The sequence below is a fragment of the Macrobrachium nipponense genome, chromosome 25, assembly GCF_015104395.2.
Source record: "Macrobrachium nipponense isolate FS-2020 chromosome 25, ASM1510439v2, whole genome shotgun sequence".
Classification (NCBI taxonomy): domain Eukaryota; kingdom Metazoa; phylum Arthropoda; class Malacostraca; order Decapoda; family Palaemonidae; genus Macrobrachium; species Macrobrachium nipponense.
Genome location: NC_087214.1, coordinates 15,052,175 through 15,072,210, shown reverse-complemented (window position 1 = coordinate 15,072,210; position 20,036 = coordinate 15,052,175). Strand labels below are relative to the sequence as shown.

The 20,036-nt window shown below is 36.6% G+C and overlaps 2 protein-coding genes and 1 long non-coding RNA gene across 3 annotated transcripts; 2 read left to right on the top strand and 1 right to left on the bottom strand.

Annotated features, from left to right (window-relative positions):
* The first annotated feature begins 436 nt into the window (after nt 1-436).
* LOC135199007 (uncharacterized) lies at nt 437-4,379 on the top strand. Its single transcript, XM_064226921.1, has 3 exons — nt 437-937; nt 2,478-3,152; nt 3,795-4,379. The coding sequence occupies exons 1-3, from the start codon at nt 932-934 to the stop codon at nt 4,377-4,379; spliced, it is 1,266 nt and encodes a 421-aa protein (XP_064082991.1). The 5' UTR covers nt 437-931.
* A 9,214-nt stretch (nt 4,380-13,593) lies between these two features.
* LOC135199006 (uncharacterized) lies at nt 13,594-16,600 on the top strand. Its single transcript, XM_064226919.1, has 4 exons — nt 13,594-13,863; nt 15,459-15,649; nt 16,117-16,356; nt 16,547-16,600. The coding sequence occupies exons 1-4, from the start codon at nt 13,623-13,625 to the stop codon at nt 16,598-16,600; spliced, it is 726 nt and encodes a 241-aa protein (XP_064082989.1). The 5' UTR covers nt 13,594-13,622.
* Nucleotides 16,601-17,583: 983 nt separating this feature from the next.
* On the bottom strand, nt 17,584-19,730 carry LOC135199174 (uncharacterized). The gene is made up of 2 exons (XR_010310949.1): nt 19,331-19,730; nt 17,584-18,557 (listed from the first exon to the last, which is right to left on the bottom strand). It is a non-coding gene; the product is annotated as an uncharacterized LOC135199174 (long non-coding RNA).
* Nucleotides 19,731-20,036: the final 306 nt, after the last annotated feature.

The following is a 20,036-nucleotide window of genomic DNA, read 5'->3' as shown; positions in this document are numbered from 1 at the left end:
TGTTCTAGCATGTAGGTACGTAGTATCTGTATTATATTGAGAACGAACTGGATAATTATTATGGAATGTTTTATGTTCATGAAAACCTTGTAAGTCAGTTCTGCATTCGTGGTAATTGTAAAACTTGTCTCTTTTCTCCAACAAAACCCGAATGCAGGAAGGAACGTACTACAGCTTCTTGGCTCAACTTTTTTATAGTGTTGTAAAGTGATGTGTGTGAGGATTTAGAAAGGTCGATTCTCCTGATTCTTTGACTTCTATTGTAATTTGTTTCATTTGAGTGCCATTCATTGATTTCATTTGTCACTGGTATTACTCTTTGATATGTTTAAACTTTAGTTATTAAATTAATTTTAATTCTAAAATCATCAAATGTGTTTCAATTCCCTCCATTTTATTTATTTTTTCCTGTGTTTTAGTTTATGGATGGTGAATATAAATTTATCTGATAAACTTTTATTGCGTTCATACTTTAAGGTTACGCAAGTAACTTGTAGAAACGAGGTAACACAGAGGTCCTCTGAGGTCTAAAATCAACCCGTGAGTACAGCTCCCTTATCACACTGTGTCCGAAAACCATGATAAAAGGCAAAACATAATTTAGTTTAGTCATGTATACTTAAATTTAAGTGCAAGTTACTCCATTCATTCCCTGTTACTTACTAGACCTACGCTGAGTCCAACAATAAGTAAGTTGGAGCCAGTTCTCATGCGCAAGCATAGCGGCTCTGCTACTCCACCTCTCGTGCCTCTTAACGTGGGGAGGGGGGGAGGCCGGCCTCCGGGGGCCGGACAGGCGGCAGGCAGGCTGGCAGCTGGCTGGACTCGGAGGGAGCACCGGAGCAGTTTAGGTTTAGCTTGAGATGTGACTGTCACTGGATGTACCACCGTCATCTGGCTGGATGATGCCGCGTGCGGAAGGGGAATCATAATGCAGGTAGGGGCGATAAAATCTACTGCTGCTCTTGAACAACCAGATTTTTTCTTTTTCTTTTTTGACCTCTTTCGATGACTACATGAATAGTATCTGTCTATCATGTGGAATGTACAGCTAACATGTTTATTTGTGGATTTTGCAATAATGAACTTCCTGTTATAGAGAAAGGAAACCGGTGATTAGGTAGCTAGGCCGATTCCAAATTCAATATAAGTATAGTATGCTTTAGATACTAAACAACGGGGACATAGCTAATATGCATGCATCACTGAAACCTCCGGTATTCCTATAGTATAAGCATTCCGCACAGGGCTGCCGAAGTGTGGAAATGACGTCACTAATACGGCTTATCTCGTCCACATTGTGATTAGGTGTGGAGTGTGGAATCCATACGTAAAAATTTCCACACTTTTTACTTAAAAAGTGTATGCTAGTTAAAATCTAATAATAAGTTATGAAAAATTTTCACTATTCTATTTTGAAAGTCTCACACACAAATATCTATAAAAATGAATTATTCGTATTTTCCTTTTTAATTTGTGGATGCGTTTGGATGTTTATCAGATGCATGACGCTGACCGTTGATTTCATGTGCAAACCAACTTCCAAGACCTAGATAAACTAGATCTTGGCCATACGAGCTGGCTCCAGCGCCAACCCGCCATCAGTTACCTAGTCTCTATTTTTAATCTTGTCCTCAACAAAATCTATATTTATTCTTTTTTATAATACTAGTGAGTATTCTTAATTTGCTAGTTTTGTTGGTATATTTTCTTGAAAATTTGTGAAATATACATACTTTCATACTGCCATTGGTAGTAAATTATTTTTCAGCGATGCACTTACAGCTTGCAATACACATTACAATTTTTGCATGAGAAAATTATAATGAACCTGTATACCTCAGCTTGGCGTTACCTACTAACAAATATCAGTGAAACATAAACTTTTGAAGGAACGCGCTTTAATGATTTCATAACTTTTATTCGTACAACGTAAGATCTTGGCAAAAATCATAGGCCTAGTTTACCAGTAGAGATGATAGCGCTCATGAGTTCGTTGTCAGTTGATATTACCTTAAATGAACGACTATATATGTGTATGATAACGATAAAAGTAAGAAATTATATAATGCAGTGGTAATTAAATCCTTCTGTAAAATTCAATGGCTCAGTAGTATATTAGCCTAGGTCAAGGATACGTTGCCAGTTTACTCTGAAAAATAAGACAGTTATAACACTGGTGCTTACTATTACATTTGCAGCCTAAAATTGTTCTTTATGAAAGTGGTTATAATTATGTAATTGCAATCATACAATACAGCGATAATAATTTTTTAGGTTAAAGTCAGAGCATATAATCAACAGTGTTAGTTAACCCAAGATATAGGTCTAGTGTTTATGGCAGTAATGCCGGATTGAACATCATCGTTATATTTCATTACGACGATATCATTAAGATGTCTTATATATACTCTCAAATAGATTTATATTTCAAATTTTACGCACGTTGTTAGATTTCATTGTTATATTGCTTACAGCTGATTATGCCTGGTAAGCGCAAGTTTCGAGACGCCTGGATAAATGAAGATTTTCAGTCTTGGCTAAAACCAGTTGAGGGAAACCCAGAAAGGGCTTCTTGCAGAATCTGCCACAAGGAACTAAATGCTGAATTGACGTGTATCAAAAGACATAACACAAGTAAAACCCATCTACAAAATGAACGTGCAATTGATCTTGGACAGTTAGAGCTTGAAGGAAACCAAATCGACAGCAGCACTCCCATAGGAGTGAGTACTGCTACCATTCTACTCGCATGTTTCATAGCAGAAAATAATTTGCCATTCACTACTGCCGACAAGTTGGTCGATTTGATGAAGAGGATGTTCCCCGACTCTGCTATAGCTCAGGGTTTATTCATGAAGCGTACAAAGTGTACAGACGTGATTAGAACCATGGGGAAAACTGTAACAAACAGCCTGATAAAAAAGTTGAGGACCAACAAATTTTCCGTAATCATGGATGAATCAACTGATGTAAGCACAACAAAGTCCTGCGCTGTAATTGTAAGGTTTTATGATTCCCATGAGCAGAAAATCACCACAGCTATGCTAGACCTTATTAATGTATATGACTCAAATAATGCTCAAGGTTCTACTGGAGAAAATTTATATGCTCTCTTAATAAATACGTTGACAATATTATATATTCCTCTCGTAATTTCATAGGATTTGCAGCTGATGTGCATCTAAACTGGGGGAAACTTAATTCCCCTGTGTAGTAATCAAGAACCCATAGTGCACTGACTAACTGTATCAAATGTATATATCATTCTATCATTTATGCTCTTCAGAGGCTGCAAAAAGCCTCTCTCGTCATGTGAAGATTTGCTCCAGTATATATACATTTTGCAATAGTTCAAAAGGCAGCATGCTTCAAAACTTTCACAGGAATTTTGTAACACTAAGCCTCACAAAATACTCCATCCTTGTCAAACTCGCTGGCTTTCCTTGCACGAAGCAGTAAAAAGGGTTCTCGAACAGTGGAAACCCTTAAAACTGTACTTTAGTCAAATTGAGGAGAAAGAACGGTTAACAACAGTGCATCAAATAGTTGAAAGGATGAAGGATCCAGCGGTTTTTTTATATTTTACATTTTTAGATTTCATTTTGCCAACATTTAATGAATTTAATTTAGTCTTTCAAAAAACTTCACCCACAATCCATTTGATATTTGATAAATTAACAAAATTATATAGGTCTATAATGAGTACTTTTTGTCAGCCACATATTCTTCAGAAATATCCTTTGATAAATATAGATCCATGTAAAGATAATAATTATGTTCCATTGAACCAGCTTTATCTTGGAGCAGAACTTCACAGCTTGTTTCAGACAGAGTCCCTCAAAAACCGTGATATGGTGCAGGATGTTAAATATAGATGTAGACAGTTTTGTATTTCCGTTTGTGTTGCAGTCAGGAAAAGGTTTGATCTTGACAATCCTTTGTGGGAAATGGTTTCGTTTCTGTCAGTCAGTAAGGCTTTAGATTACCGGTCAAGAATAGCCATGCCATCTTTACAAGACTTAATTAAACTTGTCCCTAGAATAAACGCAGAAGATAGCCAGAAGTTGGATGATGAATGGCGGAGCTTAGATTTTGTATCAGTACCAGATGAAATAAGGCATGAAAAAAATATTGAGGAATTTTATAAAGGGTTGGGTAATCTAAAAGATGATGAAGGTCATGTAATGTTTTCAGCCTTATCAAATTTTGCTCTTCATATTTTATCTTTACCAACATCAAATGCTGATGCAGAAAGAGTCTTCAGTAAGTTAAATTTTATAAAGACAAAGCTTCGAAATTCTTTACAGTTGCCATCAATTATTGCTCTCATAGCTGTGTCAGAGGAAGTTCAAAGATATGGTGGGTGTGTCCAATAGGTACACTGTTCATGAGGAGATGATTGAAGATGTCAAAAATATGTATGAAAAAAATTCTTATGAAATGGCTTAATAAACATATTTTTCAAACGGCCTAATGAACATTCTCTTGTAATATCTTTGAAATCTACATTTTCTATTGACACACACACACACACACACACATATATATATATATATGTATATATATTATATATATGTATATATATGTATATATATGTATATGTATATATTGCATTCTGGTGCAATTTATTCATTTAACTTATTGTAATAACTATAAACTTGTTGTAGAAGACCTATGTTACTTTTTTCATCATCAAATTAAATGTTTCATTTAAATTTTTCATCATCTGCTAAATTAGTTTCATTCAACTCTTTCATCGTCTTATATAAGTTTCATTCCAGCTTTTCATCAAATTAAAGGAATATCGACTGTTGTTGAGAAGTTTTGTTTCTTTTACCCTCTCGTCAAAAAACACTTGAATAAAAATCTAACTAAATGTTTAAACAATGTGAACTAAAAACGGAAAGAGTCAGTGTCTATCCTTATTTTTCAGTTAAAAAGAAAGAAAGAAAGAAAAAAAGGCTACTTGGTGGGAATTCATACCGCTAAGTATAGAGCACTTACAAGATTACGATAAACAAAACATTCCTCCAGAGTTCCAACCACTACATCGACAAAGTCGAATATATTATATAACTGGCAACTGTCTGAGACCGTGCGTGGATTTCCTTAGTGTGGAAATCTGGCAGCCCTGAAATTTCCGCATTGTTCGTCCCCGCGAATACGAAAGCCAACAGGAATTGGGGCGTCCAATGTATTTCGCTGTGTTTATTACTAGCCCCTGGGGGTTAATTACAGTCGTCCAATAAATATAACTTAAAATTCTTGTTCAGGAGGTAAAACTGCATTGAAAAACCGCAACTGCCATAGTCTAGGCCGCCGCGGAATAGTAATATTGATCTACCAAACCTCCTCCCTCTCCATCAATGGCATCATATCACTGGACTCCGATGATAATAATAGATCTACCAAATAAAGGAAAGAAAAGCAAGCTGAATGGAATCTGCCCTCCATCAAAGATAGGCCTACTTATAGGTACCTACTACCTATTCACGACACGCCGGTCAAAGATTATATAAAACGTATTTGTACTGGGATGTTCAAGGATGGACCATAAGTAGTAACAGTTTTTATTGCCAACTATAGGTTTCAACCTGAAATATATATATTCCATGTAATAAAAAATAATACAATCCAACCAGCCATACAAAATTTGAATTTTCCCTAATTTTCCCAATTTCATTATCAAAAAAATATTTGTCCTTAATACAAGCCTTCTAGTAAAGTACATGAACAATCCAGTATTGATATGTGTATGTCTAATAATAACTGTTTATAGCAATGTAAGTAAATAACACTGTAAATTATGGTACTGTAGCCACTAAAGCACTTGGCATCAAATTAAATGTACTCATATCATAAAGCATTACTGTATATATACATAGAATCCAATTACCAATAAGGGCAATTCCAATTGAAATATCATACAACATCCATAATACACTGTATTGCACTCACTTCAATGGCCTCACTATCATAGGCCTTGAACCCCAGTAGGAGATTGCCAAACACCAATATCCCATCACTTGCCAGCCTTACATGTCACAGACTTCATTCTTGTGTTTACATCCACAAGAATAACACCTGTCACCACCAGCCACCACCACTCAACACAATAGGCAGTACCAGAGTGGTTAGAAAATTTTACGGCAGTTCGCCTTCTCCCGCTAACCGTGCGACACTGAAATATGGGTAAAACAAAAGATATTCCAGATGCGCAATAAGTTACAACTCGCTCCAACCCACATCAACATTTTTCAAACAAATATATCCTTATAGTATCATGAAGTTTATCATGTTAGTGATACACTCCCCCACCATTAGTGACAAATTACAGATACCCTATCCAATTGGGTAGACTACGTATGATTACATTGTTCTTCTATTGGTAATAACACCACCAACCTGTGTACTGAGCTACACATAATCTTATCCACTTCACCATCATATCCCTTCCCATGCTTCATAATCTTATACCTTAAATCAACATCTCGGACAATGCCATCTTGTCCTGGATCAGCTCTAATCACCTATGCTAGTTTCCATGCCCCTCTCACAACATTACCATCTTGCACAAGTACCACATCTCCCAACTTTCTTTACATTGCCTACCGTTGTTGTATGCCATTTCTGCCTGATTAACAATGATGGAAAATAGTCCCGTTGCCGCTTTTTCCAGAAGAATTCTATTATACTTTGTATAAACTTTAATCTCCTTTTGTGATCCCCACTAATATCGTACATCCCACTTGGACAAAAGCAAGTGGACCGACCAAGCAACATATCATTGGGACAGAGGTAGCCCCCCAACTCTAAACTAAATCCAGGTTTTGTTCCAATTGGTCTTTCATTCATCAGATTAGCAATACCAAACAAAGCAGTTTGTAACTCTCCAAAATTCAACACAGAATCTCCCACACTAATACAAAGACACCTTTTGACAGATTTGATCGTGCTTCACTGCCCATTATACAAGGTGCGTCACTAGGCATATTAAAGATCCAAGTTACCCCTTCCTTTCTCCAATGGTTTCTATTTTCTTGCTTGCTGATATCAACTGAGTTCCCTTATCTGAATATATAACTTTAGGAGCTCCTCTAATAGCAATAAACCTTTGAAATGTGGTCAGAAAATCATCAGTACTGTATCCTTCAGCCAAATCCAAGTGAACAGCTCTAGTAACTAAACAGTTAAATATAACACCAAAGGCTTTACCATGAGTTCTCTTTTTAACCGTGTCTCTTAATTAAGGGTCCAAACAAATCTATGGCTGTGTAATAGAAAGGTGGAGCAGGTTTCATTCTTTCTATCCTCATTTAACCCATGCATTGGTCTTCTAATTTCTTTGTTAACTTCTTACATGTCACACATTGATTTTTTATTGCCTTTATTATTTTTTCTGGCCCCTGGAACCCAGAATTTTCTTTGTAATTTTGCCAAAGATAGTCTCTATGCCTGCATGGTCAACCCCATGTACATATGATATATACAATCTAGTAACTGGATGATTTGCTGGTAGCAACATATAGTCTTCTCTATTCCAATTTTCCTTTAGCCACTTAGAAATTCTTTTAGTCCTAATCACTATGACTCCATTCTTAAATTGAAGGTCCTAATCTTCTGAACCCATCACTTTCCAATCAGTCATGTCCCATTTAGCATCTCTCTAACCCACATTAGTTCTGCTTTAATATTCCTTGAACTGTTGGTTCCCTCAGCATGCCCTTAAAGGATCTGCATTTGAAAACATTCATTTACCCTACATGTAACTCTTAGTAGTTTGTAACAATCACTAAATCTATTAACATCAATCATGTGTAAACATGGTTCTGACTTACTTTAGCAACAGCCATGACAACACCTATCACTCTATCAGTTAGTTCCATTTCACAATTTTGTTTGATAGGCCATTTGAAATTGGTAATGTTAGGAATTTTGGTCCATTTTGCCAGGCAGAATTTCACCAATTTTTTCTGGACTACACGGTTTAGAGGTCATATCTGCAACATTTTGAATTGAATCAACCCACCACCATTCCCTTGAATCAGTTTTATTTGTATCTCTGCAATGCGTACAACAACAAATGTGTTGAATCCATGGGACTCCTTTTATATTGAATTTGTGATCTTACAATTGTTGAGTCAACTATGTGATAAACTGACTCAAACTCCCATGAAAACTCCTTTACTATGAGTTCTCTCATCCTAGCAGCTATGAGAGCACCACATAATTCCAGACGAGGAATAGACATTTGTTTCACTGGTGCAATCTTATTTTTTGCCATTATCAGACTTGATTTAAACTTATTATCACTGATTTGCCACCTCACATATGCACAAGCCCCATATGCTTGCGTGCTACCATCAGAAAATATTACTAGGTTCGGCTTACCAAAAGCATTAGATGGCTTTAAGGGTCTTCTAAAAGTTAATCGACTCCAGGTCCATACCAATTCTTTGAAAAAACTGCTTTCCCATTCGTTTCATCATGGAACTCATCAAGTGGCTTCATCCCAACTTGATTCCAACCACCATTCGAGTTTACTTTTGAAAATCAATGGATATCCATCAAGATCTTAAGCTTTGAGTAATACGGTGTATAACCAACCCTAATGGGATCATACAACGATGCAATTTGACTCAATATCTTTCTGCGTGTTAATATTTCTGGAAATTTATAATCAAATTCACCTATATCTAAATTTGGACCACTCCTAACCTTTCTTATTCTTGGTGTAAAGTTGAGGTCTTACAGCAAAGGAAAAATAGTCATCTACAGGATTCATTTTAAACCTAAGATTTTCTCACTATCAGATTCTATTATTCTTAATATTGCAGTTTTCATAATGCCCGCTGGACTATCCAGTGCTTTATTCTGAAACTTCCCTGAGACAATACCCTTTCAGTATCCTGTATTAGTTTGATTGCATTCTCGATGGCATCAGTAGAATACAGTATATCATCTACATATGTATTATTAAGAATCATATCTTGCACATCCGGGGATTCCTTACCGAATTATTCTACTGTATGTCTCAAAGCTACCATAGCTATAGTACCACTGGGCCTATCTCCAAATGTTACTGTGGTAAGAAACATACTGATCAGGTGGCCTACTATCATCCAAGTCCCTCCATACAAATCTATGCGTATGTTCATCTAGTGTGCTGAGTTTTACAGTATGGTACATCTTTGCTATGTCACCCACTATGGCTATATTATCTTGCCTAAATCTACACAACACTCCCAGCAAACTGTTCAAAATATCAGGCCCCACCTTAGACCCACAAAAAGAATCGTTTAACCTCTGTCCCATATAAGATGCTGAAGAATTGAAGACAATGTGCACTGGGGTTGAACTAGATTCTGGCTTCAACACCTCATGATGATGAATATAGTGAACTGGGCCATTGTACTCTTGAATCTCCTTATTGGTTAATTTCCTAGCTACTCCACTTCTAACCATATCTTCAATCTCTTTCTGATATTTATTGCATACTCATTCCCAAGTTTCCTTAATCTATTCTCTGTTGTTCTTAACCTGGCATTTGCTACCTTTGTTATTTTTCAAATGATTTGGATCTCTTATCCAAGGATACCTTACAAACCAGCATTTCTGTTTCTCGTCATACGTTAATCCTTCCTCAATCAATTTCATTTCCTTTTCTTCTTTCAAACTTGCATAATTGGGTCCAGGACAACCTCTGCACATACATTTGATACATTGTGGATTACACCTTGTTCCCATTTCTTCTATGGCAAAAAATTTATCTAACTGATCCTTTAGATTTTCTGTTGGCTCAATACTGATTTCATTCAAATTTACTGAACTTGAAAGTTTATGAATTCTCACAAACATGATTACTAGTAATAACTTGATTGGTAATTTCATCATGTCTACCACGTATGCTGAGCCAAACTGATTTTCTAGCAACTGGAGACCCTTATTTGTTTCAACAACCCTTGGCAATATTTCACAATCATTAGCACCAATAAGCATATCGATTTCCCCATGTGGGCGATTCAGCTCTAAGTTTGATATTCCTTCAAAAAGTTCAGATACCCTGGATAAGTCTACTTTCTTGATTTTGGCTGTTATTTCATTAATACCAACAGCATTCACATTCCAAACCTTACCAGATTTATCAATTAGTGGTACACAATATTCGTTGCTTGAGTGATATTCAACCGAATTGCCCACTTTGATCATGGATAAATTTATATGCTTTCCACTTAAACCCAATTTCTTAGCCATCCTATTTGTTATAAATGAAATATCCGCTCCTGGATCCCACAGTACATTAACAGGCATGTTCTTACTATTCACCATACTGATATTCAACAACACTGCAAATCCCTTTTCTGATATCGCTTTGTGAATACTATTTTCTACTCTATCGGAATGCAACAGTGGATGATGATTACGATTGCATGGCCCTTTACCTTCAATAATGACATCACACAATGTATACCTACCTTGCAGCTACGAGCAGGATGATATCCCCTTAGCACCTACATTATTCCATACCCTTTATAATCTCAAATCTTTCTTTGCTACCACAACCATTGAATTTATAACATTCTGTTAATATCATGACCAATTGAATTGTGTAACAGGCATCCTATTCCCCTTACTATCTGCCATTAGGTTTAATGCCTTCACCATTTCTGTCAAGTTAACAATACAAGATTCAAATTCCTTATTTTTATTTTTTATACTTTGTTCTTCCCCCATTTTTTTCACCAATTTTGTTATCAATTCCGATTCATTCTCAACTGTTGCTTTCAACATGGATGGGACTGATTGGACCTTATTATCACTACCGCTACTCCTAACATTAGAATTCATATATTCCAAAATTTTTCTCTCCTTCTGTAAGAACTTCAACAACTCAGGAAACAGATTGCTAGTTACTGATACCTCATCTGCTTTAATTACCCATTCTCTCTTGTGAAGTGAAGGTAAAACCTTTTCTATATGGCTGACAACGTTTGCACTATTAAGTTCATCAGAGAGATTTACCTTTTTTAAATCAAGCCAACATTGCTCAACCTGATCGACCATTTTAATAAATCCTTTGGTATCATCATCATAAATTTTCTTCAGAGATCTAAGCTCACCAACCACTAAGTCTACAATCTTTCTTGAATTCCCAAATTTATCATCCAAACGTTGAATCATTTCATCATAATTACCCTCTGAGCCCTTCACTGCTTGAAGTGCTTCTCCACCTAGACACATTTTGAGAGCATATGGATCAGTACCGTATATACTCTTAACTAAATTCTCATAATCTTCCTTAAAAGTTGGATAGTCTCTTAAATTACCTTCGAACATTGGTGGTTCAAATTTCTTTACTTTAACCTTCGATTTATCTGTTGCCTTTACATCCTGGACACCTTTGAATATTTTTGCAATTACTTCACATTTTAATCTTTCACTATCTGAAATATATTGCTGGGCTTTCTTCTAAACTACTATAGGCTAGCTTATCCTCGTTTTATATATAAATTGTATCAGTTCATCATTTTGTACTCTAGGCATTTAAAGGCTTCAACCATTTCCTCATAGTTCTTCTTTAAAAAACACTGATAAATCATCACCTCGATTAATTCCTTCATTGCACATAGTTACCTTCCTGGTGTAACTTCCCTTTGTTGATTGCCCTCTCTCTTCAGGGCGACGAGTTCCTCTTGCACACCCATGGCGGATGAAGTTGAAATGTACTGGGATGTTCAAGGATGGACCATAAGTAGCAACAGTTTTTATTGCCAACTATAGGTTTTAACCTGAAATATATATATTCCATGTAATAAAAAATAATACAATCCAACCATACAAATTTTGAATTTTCCCTAATTTTCCCAATTTCATTATCAAAAAAATATTTGTCCTTAATACAAGCCTTCTAGTAAAGTACATGAACAATCCAGTATTGATATGTGTATGTCTAACAATAACTGTTTATAGCAATGTAAGTAAATAACACTGTAAATTATGGTACTGTAGCCACTAAAGCACTTGGCATCAAATTAAATGTACTCATATCATAAAAGCATTTACTGTATATACATAGAATCCAATTACCAATAAGGGCAATTCCAATTGAAATATCATACAACATCCATAATACACTGTATTGCACTCACTTCAATGGCCTCACTATCATAGGCCTTGAACCCCAGTAGGAGATTGCCAAACACCAATATCCCATCACTTACCGGCCTTACATGTCACCGACTTCATTCTTGTGTTTACATCCACAAGAATAACACCTGTCACCACCAGCCACCACCACTCAACACAATAGGCAGTACCAGAGTGGTAAGAAAATTTTACGGCAGTTCGCCTTCTCCCGCTAACCGTGCGACACTGAAATATGGGTAAAACAAAAGATATTCCAGATGCGCAATAAGTTACAACTCGCTCCAACCCACATCAACATTTTTCAAACAAATATATCCTTATAGTATTATGAAGTTTATCATGTTAGTGATACAGTATTACTCTCAAAAGTCTCTCCTCTTCCTTCTCCATCAAACGTATTCATGGCACACCTGTCGAAAGGAAAAAATGCACCTACTATGGAAAAGTAAGATGGGCAACATGTTTAGGGCCTAGTACTAATGGAAAATTCGCGCCAAACTACTACTCAGTCTTTCCTGAAAAAAGGGAGAACGTCTGTCTAATAGAACCTACCTACTTATATTTAGAGAGAGAAGAAAGAGGAGAGAGAATTGTGACTAATACGTTTTATATAAATCTTTGACCGGCGTTCCGCGAATAGGTAGTATAAGTAGGCCTATCTTTGATGGAGGGCAGATTCCATTTAGCTTGCTTTTCTTTCCTTTATTTATTTATGATTATCATCATCATCGGAGTCCAGCGATATGCCACTGATGGAGAGGGAGGAGGTTTCAGTATTATGTCCCCGATGTTCAGTATCTAAAGCATATTTATTGAATTTGGGGTTAATCTAAGTTATCGATTCACATCGGTCTAGCTACCTAATCGCCGGTTTCCTTTCTCTCTAACTTTGAGTTCACTACTACAAAACCCACAAATAAACATGCTAGCTGCACATTCCATATTATTCGTAGTAACCCGGACTCTCTCTCTCTCTCTCTCTCTCTCTTGACGGAAAGGCGAGGCGGCTGTTTAGACGAGTCACTAGAGTAACAGTAAGATAACACATACCATCGGCTCCTTCCCTCTTAACAACCCCCCCCCCCCCCCCCCCCCATATCCGTGACTATTCCGACATCTCTCTTGTACGTGCCACCTCTCCCATTTGATGATAACGCTTCTTCTTTTTTCTTTTTCTTTTTATTCACATTAAGTTTTGCCCTAATGACATCCATTTTTTTTGTTGGTATAATTGTTTTTTATACGATCTCGCCCACGTTTTGTCCTTGTTTAATTCGTGCGCAATTTGGACAATTAAAAATGAACGGCCGAAACTTAAGCTGGCCTCACACTGGGCCTTTTTTTCTCGAGCAGCGAGCCGTTGCTGCCGAGAATCGAAAACCGGGAGATTTTTGCTCGAAATCTTTGCTTCCCGCCTTGTCGGGAAGCAGCAGCCGCGAACCACGAGCGACAGCGTAGTGTAAACACACAGGATGGCTGCTTCTAACAGGACGTGCTCAGGAACTATGTCTCTTCCCACACAAAGACATCGGTATGTGTGGACTTCCTTTGCTCTCCATGGTTTATTAGAAAAAGTAAGAGAGTTCCGAGTGTTGTGGGATCACACGGATGAACTTTTTAAGAAAACTACGCTTAAAAAGTGCAAATGGGAGGAAGTTACGAGAGCCCTGAAATCTGAATTTCCCGACCTTAGCGATGCTGGCTTAACTGCAGGTAGATATCTCTTTTTTTGTTTTAATAATTTGACCCATATTCCTGTATTCATATTATCATGCAACTGTACATATAACTATTCTGCACAAGTAGCCTAGAACTTATTGATTGATCATTACCTATAACATAGGCCTATACCAAGGCCCATAGCCTAGCCCATGGTACTGGTAATTGTGCTAGGGAATGATTGGTTTGGTTGGCTATATTTTAGGCTTGGTTTGTATAACTGATTAAGTACCGTAGCCCTGGCCATAGTTTAGTGCATATTTTTGGCATGGTAAAGCCTATTGGTTACAGGTTGATATACCTATATACCAAGGGCCATAGCATAGTCTATGGTACTGTTATTTGTTGGCTAGGTTAAGCGTGGTTGGCTATTTTCATTTTACTGTTGACAGCAAGCACCCATGTTATAGGGCTTAGTTTTTGTCTCTATCTCTCTCTCTGAACTTAGCAATTTTAGACTTGGTTATACCATAGGCCAGGCTAAGACTCGCATAGGCTAGGGGTAGCCTAGACTGAAATGAATGTATAATGAAAATATAGCCTAACTGTAGCAATATATTTTGGCATGGTAAAGCCTATTGGTTAAAAGATGAAATATATCTTATTAGAGTAAAAAACCGCATGGTACAGGGGTGGACCATGTACGATCAATGTGTACAACCATCGGAGATGGGCATCAGACGCGACTTCTTGTTGGTGAGAAACGGAGCTAAAGACCTTTACTTCGGTGTCAGGACGCATTATAATGTACTTTTCTTGGGGTTGTACACATTGATTCCGTACATGGTCCACCCTGTACCATGCGGTTTTTTTACCTAAGGTTAGCCTATAAATCTTGCAAGCTTGGGCCCCCTTGGGTTATTTGACAAGGTTTGTCTTCACTGTGTTAAGGTTACTGTAGCCCTAATATATAATTTTAGTTGATTTTAAGCTGTTGAAAACATGAAAAATGGTGCTGTATTATTAGTGAATGTTTTAGTATTACACCCTAAACTCATTCTTTATATATAAATTGCATGATTTCCATGTATTTTTGTTCATTCATATATATTGTTATAATATGCACTGAAAAGTCATTGGAAATCATAGGTTAGGTTATACAGTTCCCAAGAAGTATAATTGTATGCATTTTATACCATTTTTCTGATCAAAATTCTTGGCCAGCATTATTAATTGTCTAGGTTTTTTCTCAATGCTTTATGGCAGTTCTTAGCTTGTATTTTTCAATATGCAGGTATGTAACCTAGGCCTCTATTCTTGTTGGATTATTAGCTGGGTTAAAGACTATTTCGAATTTCCCTGAAAAATTAACAGTATAGTCCATCAAAGCACATTATTAAAAACTAGGCAAACATTAATTTTTTTTTTTTTTTTATAAAGATTGCCAGTGACCATAATGATGTAAAAAGAACCCAATTGAATTTGCATGCCCTCAAATGTATTTTCAAATAAATTTATCTTCTCTTCCCTATAATGGCTTACTTGTACTAGCTAATGCCACATATAATATTCTAACTGGTAATAACTTGTGTATCATATGGAAATGTTAAGTACATTTATTCTAAGTTAACCTTAAATTTTCTAATCAGATGATGTCCAAAGAAAATTTGGCACGCTGAAGTCGACTTTTCAGCGGGAATTACGAAAAATCCAGTGCACACCAAGTGGGTCAGCTGGTTCCGTGGAGCCGAAATGGGAGTATTTCAAGAGCTGCTCCTTTATGATCCCAGTGAACAGTTGCACTCCCAGAAGGACATCATTTGATACCTCTGAACCACAGGTAGTTACCGGACATACTGGTGTTGGAAAATTTTAAGAAAAAAATTATACATTATACTTTTCTAATAGGATTTTAGAATTTTATTTCATTCTTTTTTTCTAATGAGAAACATGGTTTAAGAGCTAGTTGACTGAATTTTGCCCTTATTTTCTAGTAAAAAGAAATATGTATATACATATATGTATCTGCAGCAAAGTGCTCTATTTTTGAGCTCTTCCTCTAAATCACTATATTGTAGGTCACACACTATAATTACTCTGTATTACAAAATTCAATTAGCATTGCATCATAGATTTGTTTAGCTCTTTGCTCCTTTATTTTTATATACCTTATAATAGTCATGTTATAATTTGTATGTCTACCTATAATCTTTGGCCACTGATGATTTTGGATAGGAACATTTAAATGTGCTGTAAATAAAAATGGACTTTATGAAAAATTTCATATTGTTATAAATTTTCTTACAGGAACCAGAGACTATAGTGCTTTCCATATCAAGTGAACACTATGAAGAGGGAACATCCAATAGTAATTGGGGTGAGAGTAATGGTGCACAACCACAGGTGTGCAACATCCCAGACCTAACGCCACCCCAAACACGGTCTACTTCATCATTGTCCGTGCATAGTGACAGTTATTTTGATGGAACCCATGCATCTACTCCATCCTCCTCCTCCTCTTCCATTTCCCAGAGATCAGATACAAGGGTAAAAAAGAGGAGGAGAAATTACAATGTCAACAGAAGGTGAACGTTTTGATAATATTTTGGATAAAGTTGATTCTATTCTGAATCAACCAGATCCATCATGTGATCCTGTTATTAAAGCAGCCACAAATCTTATAACAGGTTTCATGGCTCCCTTGTCTAAAAACGATAAGAAAGCTGTGTACTTAAAGATTGTTAAAGTTTTGCAAGACCATCCTGTTGATTTCGATAATTTAGGTGGTTAGTTAGTTTTTTTGTCTTGTTAGTTTTGTATTAATAGTCCTAATAATTTAAAAATTATATACAGTTTTGTTTAAAGATTCTATCAACATACACCTCTTAATTATGTAGTATTAAAATAACAATGCATTGAACAGTAGAATAATAAAACTTTAGTTATAATGTTTGGTCTTTTTACTTTCTTTTAATTTTTGCAAATAACTGTAGCCTTAGATGAAGGCTACATCTAAGGCTACAGTTATTTGCAAAAAATTAAAAGAAAGTAAAAAGACCAAACATTATAACTAAAGTTTTATTATTCTACTGTTCAATGCATTGTTATTTTAATACTACATAATTAAGAGGTGTATGTTGATAGAATCTTTAAACAAAACTGTATATAATTTTTAAATTATTAGGACTATTAATATTGGTTGTTCTGTGATAGTTGTGACACTTATTTGAAACTAAAGTTCTCTGTGTATAATTAACTTGTTTTGACAGTACTGCAATATTACTACACAATAATGAACTGTCCAAGAGTCTAAAATAAGAGTTCAAAGCAAAAAAAAAAAAAAAAAAAAGTTTTTTTTTATTTTTGTGTCAGTCAGTCTTCCTGCATTTTGTTCTCTCGCTGCTTGCAATATTTCACTACCATGCTTAAATTTAACATCCAGTACTAAGATATATATATTTTTCTCAAATAAGCCAAATTTATTAATTAATATGCAATAATTCTATTTTCTAACTTTATTTTGAACATAAATAATATTACAACATTACTTTAACATATGAATGAACTATTTTCACAGGTTTTATTTCATGAAGGACAATAACGTCGAGTAATATTCACTGCGGATGCGCATTTTGAGGACGTTTGCATTTTTATACATTAATAACATGAGGCATAGGCTTATAAGCACAGTAGCAAAGAAAAAAAAATAATACTAAAATATATTGCACAGTAACAAGAAAATTAAATAAGTCCGGGCTAAAGAAAACACACAAATCATAATGACACTTTATGAAGAAAACAATAATACATTTTACATTTACACACAAAACCTATAAAATACAACTTCCTAGTGGAATAGTGACATCTGCTCTTGCCACGGAACTCTGCCTTCACCATTGAAGTAGGCCATGAAAGTGTCCCTTACAACTGCAGCATCATTCTGTGGGCGCCTAGGAATCGGCAGTAGGCCTATCATACCACCATTGCAGTGGTCCTCAGGCTCCAACATTTCTGCTGGTGCATATGTGTTTGGTGAACGGGTCCAAAAAAAATTGTGAAGGGAACATGCAGCTAAAATAATTGAATTGATGTTTTCTGGAGATGTATTAATCGGCTGCTTAAATATTCTAAATTTCGCAGAAAGTATACCAAATGCATTCTCTGATGTACGTCTAGCACGAGAGAGCCTGTAGTTGAACATCCTTTTCTCATGGGTCAGTCCTCGACCAGGGTAAAGTTTCATTAAAGAAGTAGTGAGAGGGAAAGCATCATCGGCAAGAATCACACTTGGGCATGCTTTCTGCGAACAAGGTAAGGACTTATGTGGAGGAAATTTCACCAAATCCCTATCAAGTGCCCTTTTCAAAGAGCATTTCTCCCATACACCTCCATCACTGGCACGTCCTGCACTACCAACATCTACATAAATGAATCTCAGCTTCGCATCGACAAGGGCAAGAAGTTATGGTAGCTGAAATGACATTTGTAGTCATAATATGTTGAACCTGATTTTGGAGGTTTGGCTATAAGAACTCTCTTCCCATCTAAAGCACCACAGCAATTTGGAAACTGCCAGAGAGAATGAAATTCTGCTTGGATGCGAAACCATTCCTCTTCATTTGTAGGCATTTTCATATATGTATAACGGTTGCAGAGCTACATATAAGGCCTCACACACCTCAGGAACGACACTTGAAAGGAGGTTGGGCTGATCCTGTAGGAATATCCCAGGGATGCTTTTGATTCACCTGAAAATAAAAATGAAATTCACTAGTTTAATATTTACCAGTCGGTGAACTACGACAACTATAGTGTGTTTACTTTTCTGAGATTGCTCTGGTGGGGCCAGGTAGAAAGACAGAGTTCGTCATATTTACGGGTATTGTAAGGCCCTTTAAATGCCCCTTCCCTGCAGAGATTGGCCTGCTTGAGTAGATTAATTCTCTTTCTATAATTATAGCTAGATGTACTGAATGGCCTGTTGGATCCTGCCACACCAAAGCGATCTTAGAAAAGTAAACACACTATAGGCTAAGTAGGTAAGGTTAGGTATGTCGGTATACTCCAAAAGTTCTCTTGATTTGGTGGACAACTGAAGTACAGGAGGGTCTGCCCCTACTATAAATTATTGAAGGAATATATCAAATAGACGTACCTAAACAATAAAAACAAATATTTTTTCACAAGGGTTTAATTTAAATATTTGCCACCTCTAATGGCACTAGGGTAAAAAACCGCATGGTACAGGGGTGGACCATGAACGATCAGTGTGTACAACTACAAGAACAGTACATTATAACGCGTCCTGACACCGGAGTAGAGGTCTTTAGCTCCGTTTCTCACCAACACAAGTCGCGGTCTGATGCCCATCTCCGATGTCAGGGACGCGTTATGATGTACTTTTTTTGGGGTTGGGGGTTGTACACATTGATCGTACATGGTCCACCCCTGCCTGTATCTTGCGGTTTTTTACCCTATGTCATAACCTAATTATCCTATAGGCTATAGCCTAGTAACTTACCTGTGGCCAAGTGCCTCAATGTGACTGATAATCTCTGTTCTGGTGGAATAGCCTTTCTCATCCTGGTGTCTTGCTTAGCAATCTTGGGCCCAACAAGCCTCAAGAGATAATCAAAATCTTCTTTGTTCATTCTGTGGTAATTGTAGAAGGCAGCTCATCTCCCAACCTCATTTCCCGACACAAGTTGTCAAAGATACCTTTATCCTCTCTTCTCCTGAGCCACTCTCGAACCCACAAACGTTTTTTGTTGCTCTTGCATTCACGTAAGACTCCAAGAACACACATCACCGCAGCACATCTTGCTACAGTCCGACGATTTCCGGGCGCCATGATGATATCAGCTGATCATATTTGTTTACTTTTTCCTACTGCTCCTCGAAACCACGAGATCCTAGTGTGACGATACAACACTTTTGCTCGCGAGCATCGGCTGGATGCTGGCTCTCTCTCTCTCTCTCTCTCTCTCTCTCTCTCTCTCTCTCTCTCTCTCTCTCTCTCTCTCTCTCTCTCTCTCATCGGACGTTCATGATCGGTACTCTTTCCCTCTCTCTCCTCTCTCTCAACTCATTATATATATTTCTATTAATATTGTTCCCTTGTTTTCCACTTTACGGAATTGTGTGTATATGTGTATGGATGTATAAACATACACTAAGTTGCAGAGATTTGGTTACATGGATGACAATATAAAATAAAATTATAAATT